We start from the raw sequence: 24,721 nt of genomic DNA, 5'->3' as shown, positions 1-24,721 counted from the left end.
ATTTGAAATACACATCATCTGGACAATGTCATGATTTCATTTCATATCGTAATGAGACCAGTTTGACGTAAGCCCATTTTGACCACGTTGGCAGTGAAAATACATGTAACATATTTCAGGATTCATCTGGAAGCTTTGTTCTTTTTAGTATAAATGTTTTTCAGAATCACAGATGCAATGCCAAGGACTTCTTCTAACAACAGCCTGTTGGTTTTACACTTGATTTATCACTTTCCTTCATTTCGTGCAGTTTAAAGGCGGGTTACAAGTGACCTTAAGAAGGATACAAATGCAGAGGAAGACAGAGTGTATGTCTGGGGTAAATTTAGCAAAATAAAATCATAATTTTCCCCTTGGGTGAATGCTTTTGTTCCGCGCCATGTGAAAGAACATTCAGTTAAGCTTTATCAGAGGACAAGTTGTAAAGTTCAGATGCACACCGCAACACAGCAGTGTCACAATCTGACGTTTTCATAAGGAAATGTGTAAATCAGCTAAATGTGTAAGTCTTTTCCTGCAGCTCTTATCATAGGCATTTTGTTTGTGACTGCACTGATAAAAGGTTAAGGTACAAATGCAAAAAAAACATCTGACTCTTCATTTAAAATATTGACGATTCTTATGTTGATTTGGCATTATTGAGCTGACTCAATTCATGTGTGTACCACTTATTTGCTTTTTTACCGAGCCTCACATCACATATTTCCTTTGTTCTCTTGCACCTGACTGAAATGGCCTCTGTGCTTTCAGTGGGTTACCTCCATAGTCCTGTCAGTGAAATTCAACCCAACCTGATCTCCACACCTGCTGGCTTGTACTCAGTGTTTCCACGGCTCAGGGTCAACCGGTGCAACATCTGCACTCCAGGAGAAATTACCTTGACACTGACGTATCTTCTTTTGTCCCCAAATGACTTTTGATATAGCTTCCTTCAGGCAAAGCCTTTTTACCTCAGATAAAAGGTGAAACAATTGCTCTACGGACATGGCCTCTAAATGATGCGAGAGAGGAAGTGAAAATACTAAAGAAGATTAGGAGAAGATCATTTTGTCTGGGTACAACGCCCCAAAACAGCAACACCTCCCTCCTCCAGCTCCCTTTTTAATCAGTGCAAGAAACAGATGGACTCTAAAATGTGTTTGTAATTCTGAAACACAAAACTTGGATGTTTCAGCTATACTAAAGAGAAGACAAAATAAAGGACTATGTCTTTAGTTAACTGAAAGCCTAAAAAGAAGATCACATCATGAAACTGAAGTAAGATAAGAGCTGTAGACATGTTCCTATGTAATCAATAACTCCCTTTAGAATATGCACCCATTCTCCACCAGCCTATATCTTTATCTTGTCATGGATTTCCCTACACACCAAGCCGATTAGGAGCCAACACACAGGCAAACATGCCGCATTTCCCCCAACAATGTGACACGTTAACCCACTTCAATGTTCTCTCCCACAAAGCAAACCGTGTTTGTATTGTTGAAGGCGTTTTGTTCAGCAGAGGAGGACAAAGGACAGGTGAAATGAAGCACTGCATTGCATAATATAGAGGATGAGACCCATGAGAGCGGAAGAAAATAGCCTAACCTAAGAAATAGTGTGTCTGAAACTTCTATTCAATTCTTGTTGTATATTATTTACTTTATTTCATGCAGTCATTAGATCACATATGTGCAAATCTACAAATGTATTACTGAGGGAGAACAAGCTTGCAATATAACTGCATCCAATCTGACAACTCTGAACTCTGATCCACTGCAAACGGCATCCCTTTAAGTTTAAAGGGCCATAAATGGGGCGAAGCCTGCGAGCTAGTTCAGGCAGTCAACTCGAGCACCAATGATACATTAACACGTGACGCACCTCGTCCCTCTTACAACCAACCAAACACATTCTCCTAAACATGCCGCTCTATTTAAGCTGCCAGCTCTTCCTGCCTCTGCCTCGCTATGCTGCTGCTGCTGTGTTCACTTGCTATTGCTGCGTGCATGTTCATGCTGTGTTTCATGTTGCTGCTGCTCGCCTGCCCCACCACCACCCCAGCTTCCACCTGTAGGCTCGGGGGATAGTTATCTAATCATCACTCAATGTTCTTTGTAAATCTGTGGAGTGATGAGGCCCGAGCCTAGACGCCAAACTCAAACTATATGCTGCTTATAATACACATATTAAGAAACACGTGAGTTGTCTGACTGAACTGAAAACTAATGTTGGGCCACAAGCTATGAGAACATTCCTATTTTATTTTTGTTTTATTGGTAAGATTTCATTTCATTTCATTTCAAGCCTTTATTTATCCAGGTGTATCCCTTGGGATCATTGATCTCTTTTTCAAGGGAGACCTGCTCAAGTAGGTTCCACATGAAACATAAAAACATAAAACAACAGAACAACAAAAGGACATCTTACAGCATCATTACAGAGAGATTACAATTTACAATAACTATCCACATGAGCAGGTACCAACAGCTTCCGATTGAGTAGCATCCAACCGAGCTTTAAAAACATTTAGAGGCACCAGATTGCTCAGTTTCCATTTCAATTGCAGACTATTCCAAGACAGAGGAGCTGCACATCTAAAAGCTATCTTCCCTAAGACAGTCCTAGCAGTTGGCACATTTAATAAAACCACAGCATGCGATCTCAGGCAGTAGCCACTTACAATTTTCCGTGAGATCAGGGAGCAGATGTAGGATGGAAGTTTCCCTAACATGGCTTTGTATATAAAAATGTACCAGTGACTGAGCCTCCGTACAGTTAGCGAAGGCAAACCTGCCCTTGCATACAGGGTACAGTGATGCGTTAATGCTTTACAGTTTGTCACATTACATTACATTTAGCTGACGCTTTTATCCAAAGCGACTTACAATAAGTGCATTCGACCAACAAGATACAAACTTAAAGAAAACAGAATCATATAAGTACATCAGGTTTCATAGAGCTACATTTCAAGTGCTACTCAACTGGCTTTAGATAAGCCAGTCCTTTATTAGTATATAAGTGCTTTGTTAGCAATTCTTTGTTAGTAATTATATCGCTCGAAGTGGAGTCGAAAGAGATGAGTTTTAAGTCTGCGCCGGATCTCAGACTTAAGTCTGTGCACAAATCTCAGCATACGCAGCATCTAACTTGATCAGGTGATTGGCAGGTGCATTCATATAGATCAAATCACCATAGTCCAGTACAGGTAAAAAGGTCACAGTGACTAGCCTTTTCCTGGCCTCAAGCGAGAAACAGGACTTGTTTCTGAAAAAGAAACCTCGCCTAACCCTCAGCTTTTTAAGCAGGTTATTGACATGAAGTTTAAAAGTAAGACAATCATCAAGCCAGATACCAAGGTATTTGTAACAGGTAACCACTTCAAGTTTGATTCCTTGCGTAGTTACAATATCTAAAACAGGCTCTGGTGTCTTTTTAGCTTTTGAAAAGAGCATTACCTTGGTTTTATCAACTTTTAAAAAAAGCTTTAGTTCAGAGAGCTGAGTCTGAATAATGTTAAAAACAGCTTGCAATTCAACAACATTACATTACATGTTACTTGTTAGACGCTTTTATCCAAAGCGACTTACATACTCAATACTGTGGACAATCCCCACAGGAGCAATTTGGGGTGAAGTGTCTTGCCCAGGGACACAACGACATGCTGACTGCAGTGGGGTTTGAACCTGTGACCCCCCTGATCCTAACACCAAGGCTCTACCCACTGCGCCACACGCCACAACAACAGCCTCCTTAATGGAGGGACCTGCACAGTACATCACGGTATAGTCCGCATAAAAATGTAAGGTTGTTCCATCGACATTTTCACCTAAACTATTGATATATATGGAGAATAAAAGTGGACCTAAAACAGAACCTTGAGGAACACCATTAGTAATGTTTAACCACTCAGAAGACAGCCCATCAAACTGAACACATTGGGACCTTTCAGAGAGTTCACAAACCACCCCACTGCATGGCTGGATATGCCAATACTGACAAGCCTCTGCTTCAAGATGCGATGATCGACGGTATCAAACGCTTTAACATACTATGATCCCAATATCCCTTTAGTGGAAATCCTTTTGTTCATGAGCCACTGTTTCTGTGTCCTTATTTTGTACTTCACTTGTGCTAATCTGACTCTACCCACCATGCACAGATTAAGAAATATGATTGTATACAGTTAAGTATAAATATTCAACTCTGCAAAGCAAACTGGATAATTCTTTGGCTAAGCATCATACAGCATTTTGTTGTATTAGTTATATCAGATGTACAGCAACAACCAAACAATGAGGGCTCTTGTTGTTCAACTTCAACAGCATTGCCAGCTTAAAGCAGCCAATTTAAAACCGTGGAGTTTCTGAATAGTAAGGTTTGTCTGTCAGTCCACCGATTTGGTCAAGATTCAAATCTCTCAACAACAACTGAATAGCTGATAGTAACCAGAGGTGGGAAGTAACTAAGTACATTTACTCAAGTTCTGTACTTAAGTAAAATTGCTTTGAAGCTTGTTTAAAGTACTGTACCTGCAAGAAATATGCGAAGAGAAAAGGCTGGAGCAGGACAATGAGGACATGGGACAGGAGGAGGGTCTTCTTCCTCTGCTGCTTCTTAGTTTATTATCGGAGGAGCGCAAAGCAAACCACACTGCCATCTACTGCATTGGAACGTATAGCAGACAATAACTATTAGTTAAAAATGAATGAATAAATAAAATAAATAATTAGAAAAAAGGTTTTATCTTAACATTTCATAATTTAAACATTTAACCGTTTAAAATGGTTACAACATTTACATTTGTAACATTTAAAATTGTTTTTAAATAAACCAAAAAATGGAATAGCCTTCCTTGCATTGGAGTGTAGACCTGAATTATATATCCTATAATCAAAGACAAAAATAAATTAAATTAAAATAAAAAAATGTTAACCCGATCCACGCCGTCCTCCGAGCTGCACAGCTTCTATCTGCAGGGACCATCTACTGTACAAGGTGCAACACCGAAAAATGATCAAACTAAAATATAAAATAACCTCCCTGTCATAGAGTAAAGTTCTACCACAATCACTTCACAGATTTGGCGATGCACATCTGAGTATAGCCAAAGACTTAACATGTAACCCTTGTAACCCGGGCCCTCACATGTAAAACCATTAACACATACGCTTGGTTAGAATATGCAGTCGCTTTATTTAAAGAGGTACATTTCAGTTGCGTTGCAGTGAGAAAATAGACGTTTTCAGAGAAGAATACTACATGTACAGTAGTTTGCATTGCAACACACGCATGGACAACATAATGATTTTACAAGCACATGTCAAAATTAGCTCCAACAATCAGGACACGAGGGACATTAAGGCGATGCAGAAGGCGGGATCAGCAAGTCCCATCAATCATTCATGACAGCAGGCAGGACTCTGGCAGCGTGATGGATGACAGCGGTGAAATGAGACAGAGAGGAATGCACAATACGTTCAGCTTGTCACACTAAGTTTATGATACCACACATCAGTGCCTCCACCACTTCATAATCCACGTTAGCAAAGATCTCTCCAAACTGTGTTGCCAATGCATGAAGACGGTGCAATGAAATGTTAGAAGAGAAATTAATCGTGGTTGTCCTTTCGTCACATCATCCTCTATGAATCATCTGTTTTGTGGGAGTGAATAAAGAGGCAGTCCAAACACAATAACCCCTAAAAGAAGCAAAGCTCATATTGTACTGCTGATACTTTAATATTCTTATCCCCAAACTCCTTACTTAATAGTGAAACATGTACACACATTTAAGGCCCAAACTGAAAGCCTGTCTGGACTCCTGCTGTTCAATTAGATTAAAAAGTTTTTCTCCCCATCATCTCCATTTGATTAAATTGCAGACATGACTGGCAACTGAGCTGAGCTGCAGCAGCAGTCACACAAGGGCAGCATTAACATTCAGAGGCTTTGTCGAAGCAGAAGCAGTCAACATTGTCAACATTACCAGGTGGTGATAATTGCACTTGGAGACAGAAATAGTTTGCTTTAAGCAGGATGCTGTCACTGAAAGCAGCTGTGGGGAAAACAAGTGGAAGGCAGACATCCTGGGCCGTCCTGTGTGTCGCCAGCAGCCCAATAAACTGACCACAGTGTTTGACACGCTGTTCTACACCCTGTTAACGTCTCCATGCTCCAGCACGCAAGTGACATGAAAAAGCCATTGCTCTGTATCCATTCGATTTACTGTGGTGTTCCTTATTCTGTTTACAAGTTCTCACTTTGGGAGGAGTCCATTCGTGATGGATGTGCCAGGATACATAACAACATATTTCCTCTCTGGAAACATTTTAAGATGATTTAACTTCATGTGCAAACAATTAGAGGGAATCAGGACTTATAAGGGACTGCCAATTGAAATGGAATATTAAGATGTCTATAAGATCACTGTATTTACACAGATATAGATGCACAATATAACAAACCATATAAAACGGTATGTAAGAATAAAATACACATATTATAATATTGCTTTCATGTCAGTGACATCTTATATTCTTACTGTACATACCATTTGTATGGTTTGTTTCTCCAAGTAATGCGCAACTTTATCTATGTATGATGGGATGCTATAGACATCTTAATATTCAACTCAGTCTAATCAGGAAGGGACTATACTACAGCTGTCAGTGTTTTTGGACAGATATCGGTGATGTGAATAGCACTCCTACAAATGGTCCAAATATTTTGTTAATCATAGCAGATAGTGCTTTTAGACACTATTTTAGCATTGAGCTTTGTGCAGCTTCACAAAGAGGCTAGAATTGCTTTGGATTTTTAATAATTGAGTTAAATATTTAATAATTCCTCCAATTAAACTACAAAACGTGTTGTTTTTACTTGCCCTTTAGAACAGCCCATATATGAGTTTGAGTGTTGATTGGGTTTGGTCCTTATAAATAATTCAGGGTAATGATGATGCCTATTAAGTATGTCCTCAAATTAACACATACAAATACCCTGTGGACTCGAGTATGCAATACATTCCTAACTTAATACAGCAGTCTGAGCTTCATGCTTTTTGCCAGATTAAATGTGTGCAAATACATATATATATACTGTATATATACTGTATATATATATATATATATATATATACTGTATATAAGCCCATAAATCAGCAAAGGAATAAACATTGTCCTTTACTGGTAATGTGTTTAGTGTATTCCTGACAGTGACATGTGACCACTGACAAAAGGACATTTCAAATTGATTGCTCATTATGTTTGACCTGAGTAATGTCAGTACGCTTTAGGGCTCTCAGCTATAGTCTGTGTTTGGCCATCCATCAAGAACTAAAAACCTGAAGGCTGCAGAGCAGAGCAAACTTACAGCACATAATTAAATTCAAAGAAGACCTGGCTCTTCACCTATAGACAGCTGGCTAGACAATCACAGCTGTAGTTTGATGGCTTATTGTATTCAAACAGTAATTATGTCCTAAAAATACAGTATTCCTATTTCAGAAAGAAACCAGGCCCTGTCTTCCTTCTCCTCCTTCAGCTCGTTTCAACCAAAAAGTGCATATTTAAATGGGGATGCAATGTGTAGACTTTATAGGATAGTTATTATCATATCGCAACAATGAATTTATGTTTCCAATTATTCCCAAAATAATGTTTGGCTGATTCGTTTGAAATATATCTTTGCATGTAAAGAAATGTTATATAGCTGCACAACAGAGGTGTTCCCATTAGTGTAGAGTTGGAAAACTCTCCTTATGCAGTTGTTTGATTGTGGCATGATGCAGGTTCAGCTAAGTTTTCTTCTAAAAAATATGTATTGCCGTGTAGGTTTTCACTTACAATGACTCAGCCTTTTGTGCATAAAAAACATTAAGAGGAAATAAAGCAATAGGCAAAGCAATGTAAAAGTGAGGAACAGAAATTAAGAATAAAAAAAATACAGTTGAAATAATAGATAGATTGTATACAATACGTTTTAGAAACAGAGAGTATAGCGTTGCGTCATGATGTGCATGGATGGCCTTCTATTTAAAGTCTCAGTGTCTGGGTAGGAGTTTAGTTTTGAGCAGACATGACTCAAGCATTTATTTAATTGCCAGACAGTTCATAAAATCACCCAACCAAAACGGCAAGGAAAACAGCATGTGGTTTTCTTATTGCAGTAAATTAAACAATTAGGAAAATTCCATGTTGCACTCTAACCCAGGGCTATAATTCAATACTATCAGAGGAATCTTATTATGGAGATGGGTCAGACTGTTAGACAACACCATGATGTCCAATTAATGACTGCAAGCAATTTTATTTTACAGTTATACAATCGAGTGCGAGTTTTGTCTAATTTAATAAACAACAGTAGGTTGCTGAAGTATTTGACATGTTATATGTCTATTTAAGCATTTGATTGTAAAATTAGTAAATGTTTAGCCTCTGTTTCGACAAAGGTATTGTAGAGAGTAGTCTGACTGCTTTTATTTCAAAATGCACATTAGCTGAGTCTGCCACCTGCTGGCTAATTTGCAGTAAGCTTTTCGTAAGAGATAGCTGTGGATGTATTTGAAGTTAATGTCTCATTGTTGGAACTGAGCTTTTATAGTAAAACGTTGCCTATTGTAGCCTATGCCATTAACAGAGGAAACGATTTTAGACATCCAAGGAACAAAGTGTGCAACAAATTGAATGACAAATAATATGAAGTACATTTTTACACAGAGGGATTGTGCACAGAGAAGACATGCTGGCTCCTGTGCATGTCTCTGTGTTTCCATCCTGGCATTGACCCGGATAGACGGACAATACCAGGCCTCATGTCCTTCAATCAAAGCCTCAGACTGTACAGGCCTATAATAACACTTCCAATCCACCGATGAGTACTTTCGTACTGTGGGTTTTCTCTGGAAGTTTTTCCTTGTACGATGTGAGGGTCTAAGGATAGAGGGTGTCGTTTTTCTCATACTGATATTCTGAACAATCTGTGCTGTTGTATTTGCTGTAAAGTGTCTCTACTGTAGGCTATTTTTATTATATGTACAGCACTTTGGCTCGACCAAAAATCGTTTATAAATGTGCTATATAAATAAAACTTGATTTGATTTGATTCTTCGAGAAATTAGCTGAGTTTTAAAGTTCATTCTTCACATTGCATGCTACAGCTGGAAGAAAACAAAGTTTTCCCTATAAGGGAAAGTATGAAAGTATGCCAAAGTATTTTTTCTGTTTGGGTAAACAATTTAAATAATAATAGTTAAGCACCTCGTTAGCCAAGTTACAACCATAGACTGTATATGGTTACAACACATACCATTGAAATTATGACATTTTGTGAGTACATTCTGAATCTGCATCTTAACCACTGAAATCTTCTATATGTCAGGTTAATGCAGTAGCTACTTGGCTAAAGTATTGTATCTAAAGTAGAAGTAACCACACAGTAAGGAAGTGTTTATTAAACCCCTTGTGAAAATATTAGGAAAGGCTTAAATTAATACATTTTTGGATGCATGCCTTCCCATTTGAAAGGTTGTACAACTAATGTCGAATTCTGGCTCTTACTTATAAATGCAGTATAATACATGTAAAGGCAGTGGTGGAAAGTAACTAAGTATCGTACTAAAGTACAATTTTAAGCTACTTGTTCTTTACTTAAGTATTTTATTTGTGTGCTACTTGGTACTTCTACCCCACTAAAATGCAGAGGTAGCCTAAATAGTGTACTTTTACTCCACTACATTTATTTAATACATTTAGTTACTTTGCAGATTTGGATTAATGTGACATATCATCAACACTTAAATAACACTTTAGTAACACCACAAAGGACTTAAAAGCTCCACCTTTTCAAGCTGTGATAACACATTAACGCATGAATAATAATAATCAAAACATATGATATATTATTCTGAAATGGGCCTATCAGCATAACGAGTACTTTCGGTACTTTAAGTACACTGTTGTTTTGATGCCTATACTTTTGTCCTTTTACTTGAGTAACATTTGCTATGCAGAACTTTTACTTGTATTCCTAAACTCTGGTACTTCTACTTTTACTTAAGTACAATATCCGAGTACTTCTACCACCTGCTCTGTGTAAACAAAGGCTTTAAATATTTAACTATTTGATAGTGGGCTGCATTGATGAATTACTAGCGCATGCGCAGTGCAGTCTGTGTGTGAGAGAGACGGAATGTTATAGTTTCGCACTGACATCTCGCGAGAACGTGGCAGCCTCCGAGGTGCAACGAAAGCAGAAAAGCGGCTGGAGCCACGAGAAGAAAAACTTGGATTTTGGGCGACAGAAGCGAGGATTACCAAAATGACCAGTGGGTATCGAAATATATTCGGACTGTAAGGCATTCGTGCACTTAACTGGGTTCAATGTAGTCTGTTGTTATCTTTTCCGCTCGTTAGCCATGGCCGCCGTTGTCCTGGGCTCCGTCTATTTGCTGCAAATGACGTAAAGTTATTTCTCGGAATTCACGCCAGTATGGGTTGTTATTTACGCATGTGCTGGCTGTTAAGGGGTTACTTAGAGTGCACGGGTTTATGCTGAGTGTCAAGTAGGTGTTTATTTTAACTATGTGCGTTTTGCATTTGTCAACATCGATAGGTGGTGTATTGTCAGGCTCTTGCGTTAGTCTGAGCCTAGGCCTGCGACCCCAGCAGAAACATAACACGTACAGCTGTTGTTTTCGCGGCTTGTAGAAGCTATTTTCATAATTTTAGTGTCCTTTAACACGTCTGTGTCTTTATTTACCATCTTTAAATAACCGATTGGACACACCGTGATATGATGTCCTCTGTTGTTCTGAAGCAGCTCCAGAGTGCCTCCTTGCCACGTCGGCTGCACGTTTTGCACCATTTTCTGTTACTGACGGTCTGTCTCTTTAAATGTAGACATTAAGAGAAAGCCCTTTTAACAGAGGTGGAAGAAGTATCTATATATATTGTACTTTAAGTACTATTAAAAATACCAGAGTCTTGGAATACTCTGTTACAAGTAAAAGTCCTGCATTGCAAATGTTACGCAAAGTACAAGTGTACAAGTACGTTTTGGCATCAAAATATACTTAAAGTACCGAAAGTAAAAGTACTATTTATGCAGATTGGCCTATTTTATTATAATATATATATATATCATATGTTTCTATTATAATTAGTGATGCATTATTGTGTTTATCACAGCTGTTAAACGGGGATCTAATTTGAATTGTGTACACTGCAGGGTAGCATTTGGTGTAACTAGAGTTTTATTTAAGTGTTGATTATATTTCACATTATTAATCCCAATCTGAAAAGTAACTAAAGGTTTAAACTAAGTGTAGTAGCGTAAAAGTACACTATTAACCTCCCTGAATTGTAGTGGGTTAGAAGTACAAAATAGCTCAAAATTGTACTTAAGTGTACTTGTGACTTTACACAACTGCTTTTCAAGTTGTTACTTTTTGGGTTCTTGAGTAATAGAGGTGTTTAAAGGGTGTAGCTGACATACCTGATGTGTTGCTCATCAAAGTGCCTGTTGTTGTATTACATTGTTTTCTTTCTTTCTTTTGCATGACATGCAGGAGGTAACCAACGTGAGCTTGCACGTGCAAAGAATGCCAAAAAAGGTGGTGACAAAGGGAAGAAGGCCGATGATGGGCTGTCTGCCGCGGCCCGGAAGCAGAGGTAAGGTCTGCATGCGTTAAAAATGAACACAAACACAAGATATAGATTTTTGCAGCACCACACGCAACATTTTTATTGTATACCCCGTTTATCTTGGCCCGTTTTGTTTTATGTATGTCACACTGTGGGACTGCGGGAAACGGTATCTCGAGATTTCTGGATGTATAACACATGTAGTAATTTTGACAATAAAGCTGACTTTGATGTGTTTGATCATGCCTTGAATGTTGTTGACTAGTTCATGCAGTTATGTATTTTTTGTCAGATAATTCAATTTCTTGAAACATTCCCATACGGAAGAATACAGATCCAGTGCTGCAAAAAATAACCGTACAGCATTTTTTTGTATTAAAAAAAGCAAGCTGTTTTATTTGTTGCTGTATAATCCTTGCCAGATAACCAATAGCTATGTGTACCTGTGTGTTACCATTTAGCTTGCCTTATAAAATCTCTCTTTTTAAATGTCCCTCTCTCCCCAAGGGATGCGGAAATAATGCAAGAGAAGCAGAAAGCAGATAAAAAGGGGGCCGGAGGAGGAAAAGAAGAAACCAAGTCCAAGTAAAGAATGAAGAGAATTCAGAGACAGATCCGACTCAGTGCGTCAATAACATCCCATGTTCAGCATTCTTCCTGATATTTATGAGAATGGTTCTGTCATTTCTGTCGATCCTCAAGAATCTAGGATCCTTCATTCTTCCCTATTGCAAATGACATTGCTTGTTGGATTTGTTATCTTTACTTGGTGATATTATATCGGAGCAATTTAACGGTTGTCCCACGTTGGTGCCGCATGCAGAGGAGCACCAGTGGTGTAAGCAGCAGGAGAAAGATGAACAATTGTTGACACAAAGCACCCACGTAACATTTGTGTATTTTTGTAAAAACATGTCCCCGGCAGGTTTCAAATAAAATGTATCTTTTTAATTCATGCTTTCTTGTATTCTGATGGTTGGTGTTATATTTTGACATGACACGCACTACTTTTGGGAGCTTTTGTATTGGTATTTAAGAAGGGACAATGCACATCACTTAACATGAGCACTTCAGTCCTTCGCGTGAATTTGCCTGATTTAGGGACTCATTTTTATCTGCAGTCCCTGGTAAAAGAAAACATACATGTAAGCACAGGAAGACAAACCCATGAGCAAAATGACAACACATTAGCACTGGTAGAAACATATTGAATAGATGACTGTTACATCAGGCAGTATTTTTTTAAATTGGCATCACATTGAAATGTAATTTAAATGTGATATGACAGGGAACATAAGGAATCACCACTAAATGAACTATTACTAGATCTTCCTCAATGTTATTTTATATTTAGATTATTTCACTTCTTGCTTTCTTTCAGTGTCTTAAAAAACATTGTGAAAAGTGTCACAAACAAAAGGTGAATAATTGCAGTTTCGGATTTAAAATATAATTATTCCCAGGCCCTCGAAACATGTTAGACCTTCCCTGCATATAAACATCTCCAATCTGTAAATAAAGAAATGTTTTGTAGATGTAAAAAAAATATATTATTGCTAAACTACTTTTTCTTTACCTTCTAGTAATACTGCATTATCCAATTTGTGTGATTAGCATGCTAGTTTATAACAAAATAGCTGCTTGGAGATACACTCAATGATCTGACAAAAGAGACAACTTAAACATAGCCAACAATATGTTGGTTTTATATTGATCTATAAGAATACAAATATAAAGGTAATCAAATAGTGCAAAGCAATCATTGCCACTGCTTTTCCCCCAGTCTTTCTGTGAAATGAAGCTCTCCATGGTGACTTTACAGGACCAACTGTGATGTGCTGCAGGTACAGAACAGTACGCTCATGACATGACCTACTTACATCAATGTCAGCCTCTGCAATGTGTTGTCGTGTACACCCCATGAAATATAATAGGCCACCGTACTATGCAGACAAATTCAAGTGGGCTCCTGTAGAGACTTACATCCAGTATCAGGGTCAGTATGGCAGCCAGACACCTTACAAAGACAACCTAAAAAAACTGTTTTCACAACTGCAGTTTGGTTTCATATTCAATTGGCTTGATTTATGATCATGTTCCTGCCTTAGAGAACAAAGTACGTAACAGTTTTCCTTAAATGGTTAAATGTTAGTGAAGAGTTGTACAGAATATCTCTTATTTGAAGTCCTATTTCCCATAAATAACACGAGACATAACATCCTGCCAACACAACGTGTGGTTTAGGAAACGATTCATCTGTCCTCTGTCTGTCTGGGTTGTGTAACACTGGAGTCTGCCAAATTGACTGTAAATAGAAGTGTACCAGCAGACAGAAAAACACCCCAGTGGCATTGTATGACCACTAGAGGGAAGCACACATCAAGGTATTTTTTAATGTTATTCTAACTGAACAAGTGAATCGGATATTTTTAGAAAGCAGATCAATTGCTTGGTCATGGGTGTCCCCTATTTGTTAAGCCAGTTTTAAATAAAGATTTAAAGGCCTTTTGAAGTGAAAAAGCTTTCATGCCATTGTCATGAAGTACACATTTTTATGACTGTCGTGTTTAAGCACAAAGTGCATATTGCAGATGTTTTATAACATGTTTAAGCTACAGCTCAGCCTATTTTTAGTCAATAAGCTATGTGTCTACTTACTGAAATCCAGTGAGTTTTTTCTCAGTTCTCAGATTACAGGGCATATAATTAAGTCATCAGTGTAGCCTTTTTCCATCTCAGATTCCAGGGGAAGAAACTGAAAAGCTGAATAGTAATGAGGAACAAATGCACCATCAGCAAGTTGCTTAAATTCAAGAAAATTCAAACCTTATCCATTATCATCCACGATACTCTGCTTACAGCTTGGACTAGATCTCCCTTCAATTTCAGCATAAGGCCTAACAGACTGACTGTGGGTTCTGGCAAGTTTTCTTACATCAGACCAAGAGAGGAGCTCAGTGGTAATGAGAGACGCAGAATGCAAAGAAAAGGCAAGTCAGCTCGTCTAATTAAATTCATACAAGAAGCCTCATCTCTTTATGCCTTCTCTGCTGGATCTGTTGAGATAGGGGAGCAGCGCTGCATGAACATGCATTGTTGTAGCAGAGCTGATGCCACGCTATTTATGATGTTGAATAGTCAAGTGTTAAAGTGCAAATTGGGGAGAAGATGGACAACAATGAACTGTAGCTGCTTGGCTTTACATGTTAAATATGGCTTAACATTACTCCACAGCAAGCAAGAGTGCGGTTATTTAATCGAAGAAAAGTCAAATCATATTTAAACATTTGCACATTAGAAATCCAGTCAGCTTCTACTGTGTGGTATAGACAATAGGTCAAATAGAAGCTGTCAATGTATATCGAAAATGGTCTTCAAGTAAAAACTCAAGTCAAAGACCACAAAAAGATAGGGTCAAATATGGATCTGGTAGCTACATTTTGTTCCAACCTTGGTGCTCTCTTTAAGATCCAACACTTCACCACACACATAACCCAGCTATGCTACCCCCTTGTTACGAGGTCAGTCCCCAACAGTGTAACTCTATGGTTGTGCTCTGCAGCTCAGGTGTGAGTCTGCATGTCCACTGCTAGAAAACAAGGTTAAAAAAACTACATTTTGACCCCGGGGATAAAGTAGTCCCTGAGTGTGAGGAAACCCAATTCCCCAGATTGTACCTCCTCCAGACTGCTGCTGTGATAAGGATTTAGTTCCTTAGGGTATCCTAAATCCACTTACATAACACTATCCTCCTGTATTTTGGCCTTTTCTCACTTCATCATCACATTATTCCCCCATCTGAATCACACTTTTGAAAATGTAATAAAGCCAGACTTGCCAATCGTGTTCATCATGGACGATGAATATAACCACAGGCAGGTATTATAGTTTCATCATCGCGCTGAAGGGGAAGACAGTACAGTGTTTTAGTCATGATGATTTCTGAAAAGCATAAATCTGTGACACTGCTCTGCTGCGACCACTTAGATAATTAAGCAGAGTGCTGGATGTCATAAAACCAGCTCCCACTGTGTACACAATGTTTATCACAGAGCCGTCTCTTCATACTTAAATCATGATGGAGAAGGAGGTATATACATCAACTTTAACAGATTAGATTGCTGTAATCCCCCTAAAATGTGTCTCACTCTGCTGCGTTTTGAATCAGCTTTGCCCAATGCTAATTACATTTGATGTATTCGTAAATATTTAGTAGCACAATCGTCATTTTAATACCACATGTCTATATAATTCTATATTGACACTAAAAGTTTAATTGAACAGAAGGATAAAATCATTCAATGCTTTGAAGTCGGTACCGTACAGTATGCTGATTGAATCATTAGACTTTTATGACTGCTTCTTCTGTGCATGTTCACCTGACAGTATGATGCATATGCGTCTACATGAAAAGTGTAATAAATAATTGTTATTTAGAGCTAAATAATTGGCCTCTGATTGGCTACGATATGGTTGTAAATAGTTTCATATGAAAATACAATCCTAAAAGCACATTGTACACACAGTGCTTGGAGTTCATGCAATAGTTTGAACCTTCCACCCAACAAAGACATAAAAGCTGCTGAATCAAAGCTACATTTTTAACAGTTATTAGTAAAAAAAGCTTTAAAAATATAGACTTTTAGGGTAATGTGCCTTTTTTGGCCTCTGCAGGTTTCTGCTAATTGTCTGGAGATCCCAGGAAGTTACTACCAATAAATAGTACCGCACTTTATCACTTGTAAAATGGATAATAGCCATTTTCTACACTTTGTCTGATGTAACATGTTAATTAGTGAGCTTTGAGAACACTCATAAGTGGATTTTGTTACGTTTGGACAGAGCCAGGCAGCTGTTTCGACCATGCCCAATCGTATGCTAAGCTAAGCTAAATGCCTGCTGGCTGTAACTTCATATCTATCATATAGACATGGGAGAAAATGAATAAGCATATTTCCCAAGGTATTAAACTATTCCCCAAGTGATATAAAAAGGAATAGAAAAGAAGGTTGAATTTTAATTATAGTACGCTCTGACATTGTTACATAACAGAAATACGTGTCAGTTCTATTTCTGGATGAAGATTCTCCTTAATTAGGAGATGTTTTGGGTTATTACCAGAGGAGGGAAGCATAATCATCCATTCAACAATATGAACTATCACATGAATAGACAATTCTGAAGAGATGAGATGGTGAGTGACCCGGGAAGTTGGCTTCGGCCTGATTTAGAAGATCTTCAATCCTTTCACTGACCGTGAAAACGAAATCTGCTTTTCAATTTCACTATCAACGAAGCGTCGCCATGAAATATGCAATGAAATGCAGGCTGACTGTAATTGTTTTCAAGGCTGATGCAAACAAAAGGCTCTTTTCACAGCGCAGTGATTTGTTAATAATGAATAGTAAATTACCGTCTTTGCTCTTCATTAAATGCTCGGTGACAGTCGATGAGCGGCTTGTGTCGAAAGTAAATGGGATCTGTCACAGAGCGTTAAAAGAGAGAGAATACATTTAGATTTAGCGAGATCCAGAAGAACAGAAAGAGAATAAAATGGGTTTGTGACAAAAGAGAAACCTTTTGTTTTAATTAAACCTGAGTCACTGTCTCTGGGTCTTAACTAAAGACCATGAGAGATTTCACACACATGGGCAGTGTGTGAGGGAAGAGGCCTGTTGTTATTCCTGCTGGCAGCTGATCTCTGTCCCAGCAGGGGTGTTAGGACATCAATAAGGTGAGATTTATTCACAGTGCACTGTCCTGTCTCAGCAGAGTCTCCTGCAGAACATCTCGTCCATGTTGAGGCAGGTTTCATGATGACTGTGGGTTCATGCTGTTGTTAAGGTGGGCTATAATTACATGTCCTGATGCAAGCCGTCGAGACAGAGGACTCAGTGAAGGTGTTTGTGTTGTCGTTATACCATTTCCCGAGATTGTTTTGCTACTCATCACTATTTCAGTAGATTATTGTGAATTCGTCATCAAAAACAACATGGAATTTGATCTTGATGTATTTTTGACAGTGCTGGCAGACAAGGGTGAGGTTTCAAGGTTACAATTAATTGATGGGGAAAGTGGTTTCTAGATCAGAGTTTAATATTTGTCAGAATGAAGGTCAAACATATCTGAACTGATCTTTATTAGACATAATTAGACCCCATATATATTGGAAGGGCTTACTTACTCTCTCTTTTTGTTCATGCTTCAGCTTTATTTGATTTTAGAAAGTTGGATTATTGTGTAAAAGTCTATACCTATGTGTATTAGTTTAACCTCCGACTGAAACTAGTTAATGTTAACAAATCCAAAGTGACACTAACCTCTGGAAAGACACCCTGTGCTGTACGCAGATCAAACAGTGTCATGTCCCTCTGTCCATACTGTGTAAACATCATTCAACACAGGACGCAGCTACACAGTGTCTATAAATGGCTGAATGTATTGATTCCCACAGCTGACGTTTATGACAGGGCTGCCCTCTGAAACAGTGTTCAGCAAACTGAATGCTCTGTAACTGGGGTGAGAAGAGCTCAAGCCATCACTGTTATGTCGTGTGTCAGATAAATACATTCCCATACTGCACACCTGCATGGATGTGGAGGGGCGTTTCAAGGCAGCTGGCAGCCAGGCAGCTTAACAATGAGCCACAGGGGGCACAAACTACAATGAAGCAGCTGTAGCTAATCAGCTAATGCAAGCACAACTTCACTATGGAGAAATGGAAATACAATTAAGTTCCAAATAAATAAATACATCTAACATTTTTAAATAACCTAATTTAGATGTACACACAGGCTTTACAAATGAAATATTAAGAGCAGAAAATGTATTTAATGAACTACTTAATTGTAGATAGATATTCAGGCATGATTCAATTGGATTACAACATCTCCAAAAATGCAATTGAGGTAATGCTAATGTAACATAAATAACATATTCAAATAAATAAACCATATATAAATAGAAAATGTATTATTCATACAAATGAATGCATGTTTTGGTGCACTGTAAAGTGTTGTTTATATACAATTGGTAAGATATCTATATACTCACTTTTAAACATGCCTTATGTCAAATTCAAGGACTACAAATTAAAATACACTCACTTTTTTCAAAACATGTATTTTATTCATTTATCTTAAAAAATTAAAATAAAGTGCTTTTTATGTACAATATAATAAAAACAACAGTCACAATCTCAATGATACAAAAAATACAGTTCACAATGTTATTTGTACACAACAAATAAAAAAGGAAATCATGCAGGCAAGACCACATTTGTCTAATAGCAATTCAGTCAACTAAGCTTATGTTGTTCAGTACGCTGAGGCAAAGCGCCGCCGTGTCTCATGGCTGAGCCGATACGGAGGATTTGGAGCGGTGCTTGCATCTTACTGCAGCACAACATCGTGCAGCACAAATGATTAATTACTTCTATTGTGCCGTTTCATTGTAGTTTGAACCGTTTGAACAAAATCCTAATATGGTGTTGCAATGGATTGCCTACTGGAGCGGCCTTCCTAGGAAAATACACCGCTGTAGATGCTCTACAAAAACATGTTATAGTTGGCTACATTCATGTCCTGTACAGTATGTTGCATGACTGAGGAGCCACTCAAAATGAAGCGTCATTCACCAGGTTATTATTGACTTTTTTTGTGAAAAGCTTGTCATTAATAAATATGCATTCATGACACATTATTGACTTTTCTGGTATTAGGTCAAATAGTATAATTCTTAAATATTGACCTCTACAGAAAGATGTTTCCTATATGCACAGTATAACGTCTGACAATGCGCAGAATAGTACAACATTTCGAGCAGCTCCAGGTCCTATAGTTTGCAGGTAATGGTGGCATGTGAAATCTACTGTTGACCCGTGTGGTGTTGTTGAGTTAAGTGTGCCCACGGAGGGCTACAATCACGGCCTTCACCACATCTCCGGTGGTGAGGTCACTGCTGGGTAGAGCTCGATGTGGCACGTGGCTAAAGGCAGAGCAACTTTATCTAAAGGCATTTTGAAAATATGCAGTGAGGTTATCCACCAAGCATCTGAAAGCAGGGTTTTCTGTCTCCAGAGAAACGTTATATATATATGTCAAACAATGCTCTGGGCCAAGGCTCTTAGAGGCTGATATTATTGTTATGCATCTGTTGGAAAAGGCTTTACTCTTGTTTATTTGGTTAGCCTCAGCTAAAAAGATTAAAGGAGAAGGTAGAATGTTTGAGAAATACATGCATTTGTTTGTTTTGCAGAGTAAGATGAGAAGATAGACACAACTGATGTCTTTACAGTATGGTGAATATAAGCCAACAGGCTCAGTGGAAAGAACATTTAGGAAATGATGTTCAACGAGGCAAAATGTGCATACCAGCCACTCTAAAATGTACCTTGTGTTTATCACTGCAAAACTGTGAGAAAGTGGGGCATTGAGGTTTTACGGAGAGTTATCTGACGGGCTAGTTCCTGGCCGTGAGGAGTGACGTTGTGTTGAGGTTTTCTGGCAACCTCAACACAACGTCTGGGTGTTTTTTTAACTTTTGGACAGAGCCCGTTTCCTCATTTTCATTCTGTATGCTAAGTTAAGCTAAGGTTAGCATCTATCTTCTCATCTGACTCTCAGCAAAAAAGTGAATGCTGCTCATCCTACTATATCACACACCTCTAATTGAGTTTGACAAATATAAACAGATACTCCTCCTGCTTTGACATGCTTGATGAAAACCAGCCCAAGTGCTGATCCAACAGCATGGTAAGAAATGTACTGTCTTGTGTGCAAGATTGGAAATGTTTGCTGAAGTAGGCAGTAAAGCACTATGAAAACAAAATATCAGCAGTGTTCACTCTCTAGTTTAAAGACTATCTCTACAACACATCTTGCACAAGGTCCCTTGAAAAACACACAATATTAAGCACAGATACTGTATATACACAACAAAATCGAACGAAAAAGGAAACCGACCGCTGTTGCGCAGTAAGCTGTGCAATTACTTTGTCAACTTGTAGCAGTTACATAACACTTCGTCATCTGCTCAGTGTTGTTCATAGCAAAAAGGTTTATTCTGTTTGATACTGGAATATATACTGTAGGCTTACTTGATCAATACAGTGAATTGGCGATGTATTCTAAGACATGTGTTGCCATATCGTCTATGGCCGTGTAAATGTTTCTCTTTCAGATTTACACAACACAATCAGCATCCTACATCTTTGGGAAATTCTGCTTGTTAAGTCTCAAAAGTCCAAGCTATGTGGGTGCAATGTGTTCGTCGTCATGGCTGCACTGGTCCCTGTGATTTCTACTAATCATTTTCCTCAGCAGCTACACCTCATGTCTCTCAGTAGAGTACACTCTGATTTTATTGACATGTGCAAACCTGTAGGTATTCAAGACCCTGATTACTTGTGCTTTCACATTACCATCGCAATGACATCTGACTGAGTGCGGGGAACGCCTTGAATGTTAGAAATGTAACCTGCTGGGGAGGCGGGGGGGTTATATTGAGCCTATACAGCGCTCTGTGCAACTACATCACTACATAGTGCAGCTGCAGTGTGGAAAAGATAACATGAAATATCATCCCTTCACTACGGAGACAGTTATTAATAGTTGTTCATTTTTGAGTTATTGGCGCTTGGATGAACAGTTTGTGTTTTTAGCGCTCGTCAAACTAGTTGTACTTGTATGTTTCAGTGTATAGTAAGAAGGCAAATAACTCCTTTGAGGGTAGCTAAAGGAAAAACTGGAATATGTTCTCACCTGATAACCGCGAGACAAGTGTTCACATGAAGAAACCTTCCTCCTTTGGCCCCAGTTCAGATTCTCCATGAACGTCAATTATTTTTGCTCAACACAGTCTGAAAAGTTCGTCATGAGCTAACAGTCTTCGAGAAATGTCCATCTGTGCACTTCACATTTGTTTATTATTAGTGCCACTTTTGTGAAACCCACTTCTGGTTCCTCCACCATGTGCTCTTCAACAGTGATCAATGCTAACGCAAAGCATGGAGTGGTCATGACAGAATGGCACTATTGCATTAGATAAGACAATCAAGTTGTTTTTTGGCACAGTGCACATGATGATTTTGCTGCTGCCCTGAAGATGGAGGGGTTGTGGACGTTCTTTTTTTTTCTTCTTGGCTCTCTGTGCTTGTAAAGTCCGCCTTGACTGACGTAATAATGTCAGGTCTCTTTTCCATATTTGTTTTAAGAGGCCATCATGGTACCTGCAGGTTAATACTGAAGAACATGGCTGCCTCAGAGATGTAGAGCAACAGGGTCCCTAATCGTCCATGGTGGGGTGATGTGTGAATGATCCTTTGAACAACAACATACATTCAGGAGGTAAATGTCAGTATTTAGGCCCTGGAGCATAACTTATGATCATCTTTCTTTTAGTTATAGTCCTTTTAATGTTTTTTCCAAGAGCATGTGGCGTCTTCTCCTGATCAGCCTCATCATCTTGATCCTCAGACACTCATGGCATTTATTCAGCAAAAAGGGAACAAATGTGCTCTTGACTTCCATAACGATGGATCATAAATGAATATGCAAAAAATGTTATATTCTCCTAAACCTGAACTCTTGGTGACCAAGTAGCTGTAGCTTGGTTCTAATAACAGAAGTACATCTTCTGCAGGGCATGTGTTACAGGTACTTAAATAAGGCTGGGAAACCTATCAATATTCATAAATAATTTTATAATGTCATTTAATGGACATTAAGTAGACATTTTAATGTTGGATCTTGCATACATTAAGTAATATGGTGATAAATATTGATATCAGCAGAAAGTCTTCTAGTTACTGGTGTTTTTCTTCCTCATATTGCCCAGCCTCACACACATCAGTGGCCGTGAGAATGACAAAGAGTTATATTCTGAGCAGCTGCCATGACTGTTGATCCTGGGCCTGCCTTATGCATCGCACCAGACCAACCTCTGGTTTGGGAGTGGAAATGGTTAAAGAAATGACTTCCGCATTGATCACAGAACAAAAGATGACTAAAATAAAGGATGTGCTGTGATGTAGAGGGATGTCAGGGTCTCCTCTCCTTTGCTCGGCGGCCTGTATCCCTCATGGAGATACAGGGGGGCAACTTTTTTTTAGCGAACACTGTGCTCTCATACGATAGAGTCTTTGATCTCGGAGCCTAGCCTCACTCTGGGCCGGGGGCAGGTCGGGGAATACTCCACGTGGCTCTCCTTCACATTGAGCGGCCGCCTGTCAGAGGCCTCGGAGAAGCTCTTGCTGTTGTCTGGCGAGGACTCGTGCGTGGGCGTGCTGCAGATGTAGTTGTCGTTTAACGTCTGGTAGCCCTTGTGATCAGAAGTGGAAACGGGGATGGTGCTACCGTTTAGGGGTAAGCTCTCAGCGGGCTTTCCCACAATCCTCGGCTTCTTCTGCTGCATGTTAGGGCACTCGCCTTGCTTCAGCATGGACTTCATGTGGTCTCGGTTCCTGTAGATGACGAACAGGGAGAAGACCACGAGGGAGAAGGCCAGCAGGGCGCACACCACGATCAGCTCGTTCCAGTACGTCTTGGTGTGGAGGACCTGCCCCGAGCGAGCCTCGCCCGGCAGGATGATGCTCTCCTCTCGCTCAATGTGCGGTGTGCGCGAGTGACCAATCAGAGTGGTGCTCTCCTGGCGAGGCTCCGCCCTCACACAGTAGTTGGCCAACAGCTGGCGGAAACCCTCCTCTTCGGACCAGCACTCGTAGGTCTCCACCCTGTCGGCCTGCGCCACCACCACCAGGTTTCCCTCTGGAGTGGCGTACAGGAACTGGCTGGCCGCGTCACTGTAGCTCCACCTCCTCTGCGCCAGGTTGGACCGCGACTTACAGGGCAGGACTTTGAAAGTGTTGATTGGAAGTGTGATGAGCTTGCATTGGGAGCCACCTATAAATACGTATGAAAAAAGGAGACAATGTAGCTTTAAATGACCTAAAGTTTCAGTTCAGTAACCCGTAGTTCAAATCTTGACCCTTTTCACATTTGTCTGTTTAAAAGCTAGAGCCAAAACAGCATTACAAGTCTTGCTCTATCCAGAGGTAACACAACCTGCCTACTAGCACCTTTAAAGCTCACAAATAAACATGTTGTACTTTGTTTAACATCAATCGTACCACCTGGGGTACCGGCAGTTTTAAAAGATGTTTATATTTCCCATAGGTGCTAATTAAAAATATCACACACTATCAGGGGAAGTAGAGCACTCTGTCAGTCATTTTAAAGCAGCCACAGATTTCCTCATGTGCCCGGCCTATTTTTGCTTTATAAAATAACAAATAAACACATTTTCCTCATAAAGAATCTGTGTGTTATTTTTTTAGATGAGAAAGAAAGAGATTTTTGTGGATAAGGAATTATTTACTGTATTAAACAGTATATATATGACTGCATATTAAGATGATAATTAAAGTGAATAGTTACACCGAGAAGTGTTTACTTTTACCTGCACTCATACAAATAAGCTAATATGTGTGTTGTTGTGGTGTCCAGTAGGTAAAAACACTTTAATTACAGAGCACTACACAAAGAGCGCCCACTCACGAGAAGCGGCTGGTCGGGCAGCTCTGGCGCTGGGGATCGTCCGGTTACAGATCGCTGATGTGTCCGCCTCCTCCACATCCTGCTGCCAGTGACTGAGACAACACACACCACAAAAACAACAGTGTGAGGGATGGCAGCTGTAAGAGAGGAACCTGCTGCAGTCGTTTAACCCTCTGTAAGTCTGTCATTGTTTCACCTGAAGTACAGCTCCATCAGCATGACTAAGAAAACAATCTTCTTTTAAAAGCTTGCTCGTCAACAAAATCAATAGGAACTTTGCATGCATTTTTAGGACTTTGTTTGGGTCTTTTAAGTAACCTGAAAATTATGTTTTATTACTTGTACTTAAAAATGAGTCAATGTGAATGTTGACAGATGAAAAAAAGCTTTTCCAAATATTCCTTAATTTGGAACCAAATGCCATTGAAATGTCAACGCCTGAATGCATTGCAGTGCACTGGTGAAAAGCAAGGAAATTGAATTGATACCTTGCAACTAAATCACCTAAAGAAATACTCAACTAGAATACCTTTCGAGAAAAGA

At 39.1% G+C, this 24,721-nt stretch overlaps 2 protein-coding genes across 4 annotated transcripts in view; one reads left to right on the top strand and one right to left on the bottom strand.

Moving 5' to 3' along the window:
* The first annotated feature begins 10,162 nt into the window (after nucleotides 1-10,162).
* Nucleotides 10,163-12,579, top strand: LOC117533007 (small EDRK-rich factor 2-like). Its single transcript, XM_034196639.1, has 3 exons — nucleotides 10,163-10,306; nucleotides 11,549-11,651; nucleotides 12,132-12,579. The coding sequence occupies exons 1-3, from the start codon at nucleotides 10,300-10,302 to the stop codon at nucleotides 12,211-12,213; spliced, it is 192 nt and encodes a 63-aa protein (XP_034052530.1). The 5' UTR covers nucleotides 10,163-10,299; the 3' UTR covers nucleotides 12,214-12,579.
* Nucleotides 12,580-22,340: 9,761 nt separating this feature from the next.
* The window catches only part of LOC117533009 (semaphorin-4B-like), a 75,289-nt gene continuing 72,908 nt past the window's right edge, over nucleotides 22,341-24,721 (bottom strand). For 2 of the 3 annotated variants that reach the window (XM_034196643.1, XM_034196642.1), the window contains exons 14-15: nucleotides 24,179-24,270; nucleotides 22,749-23,524 (exon numbers count right to left, since the gene is read on the bottom strand). In XM_034196643.1, coding sequence (XP_034052534.1) covers nucleotides 22,749-23,524; nucleotides 24,179-24,270 — 868 coding nt within the window. Of the gene's footprint in view, nucleotides 23,525-24,178; nucleotides 24,271-24,721 lie in introns of all 3 variants that reach the window. The other variant, XM_034196641.1, reaches the window with a different exon arrangement.

The sequence above is a fragment of the Gymnodraco acuticeps genome, unplaced genomic scaffold, assembly GCF_902827175.1.
Source record: "Gymnodraco acuticeps unplaced genomic scaffold, fGymAcu1.1, whole genome shotgun sequence".
Taxonomy (NCBI): Eukaryota; Metazoa; Chordata; class Actinopteri; order Perciformes; family Bathydraconidae; genus Gymnodraco; species Gymnodraco acuticeps.
This window is presented reverse-complemented; position numbering and strand designations above follow the sequence as displayed.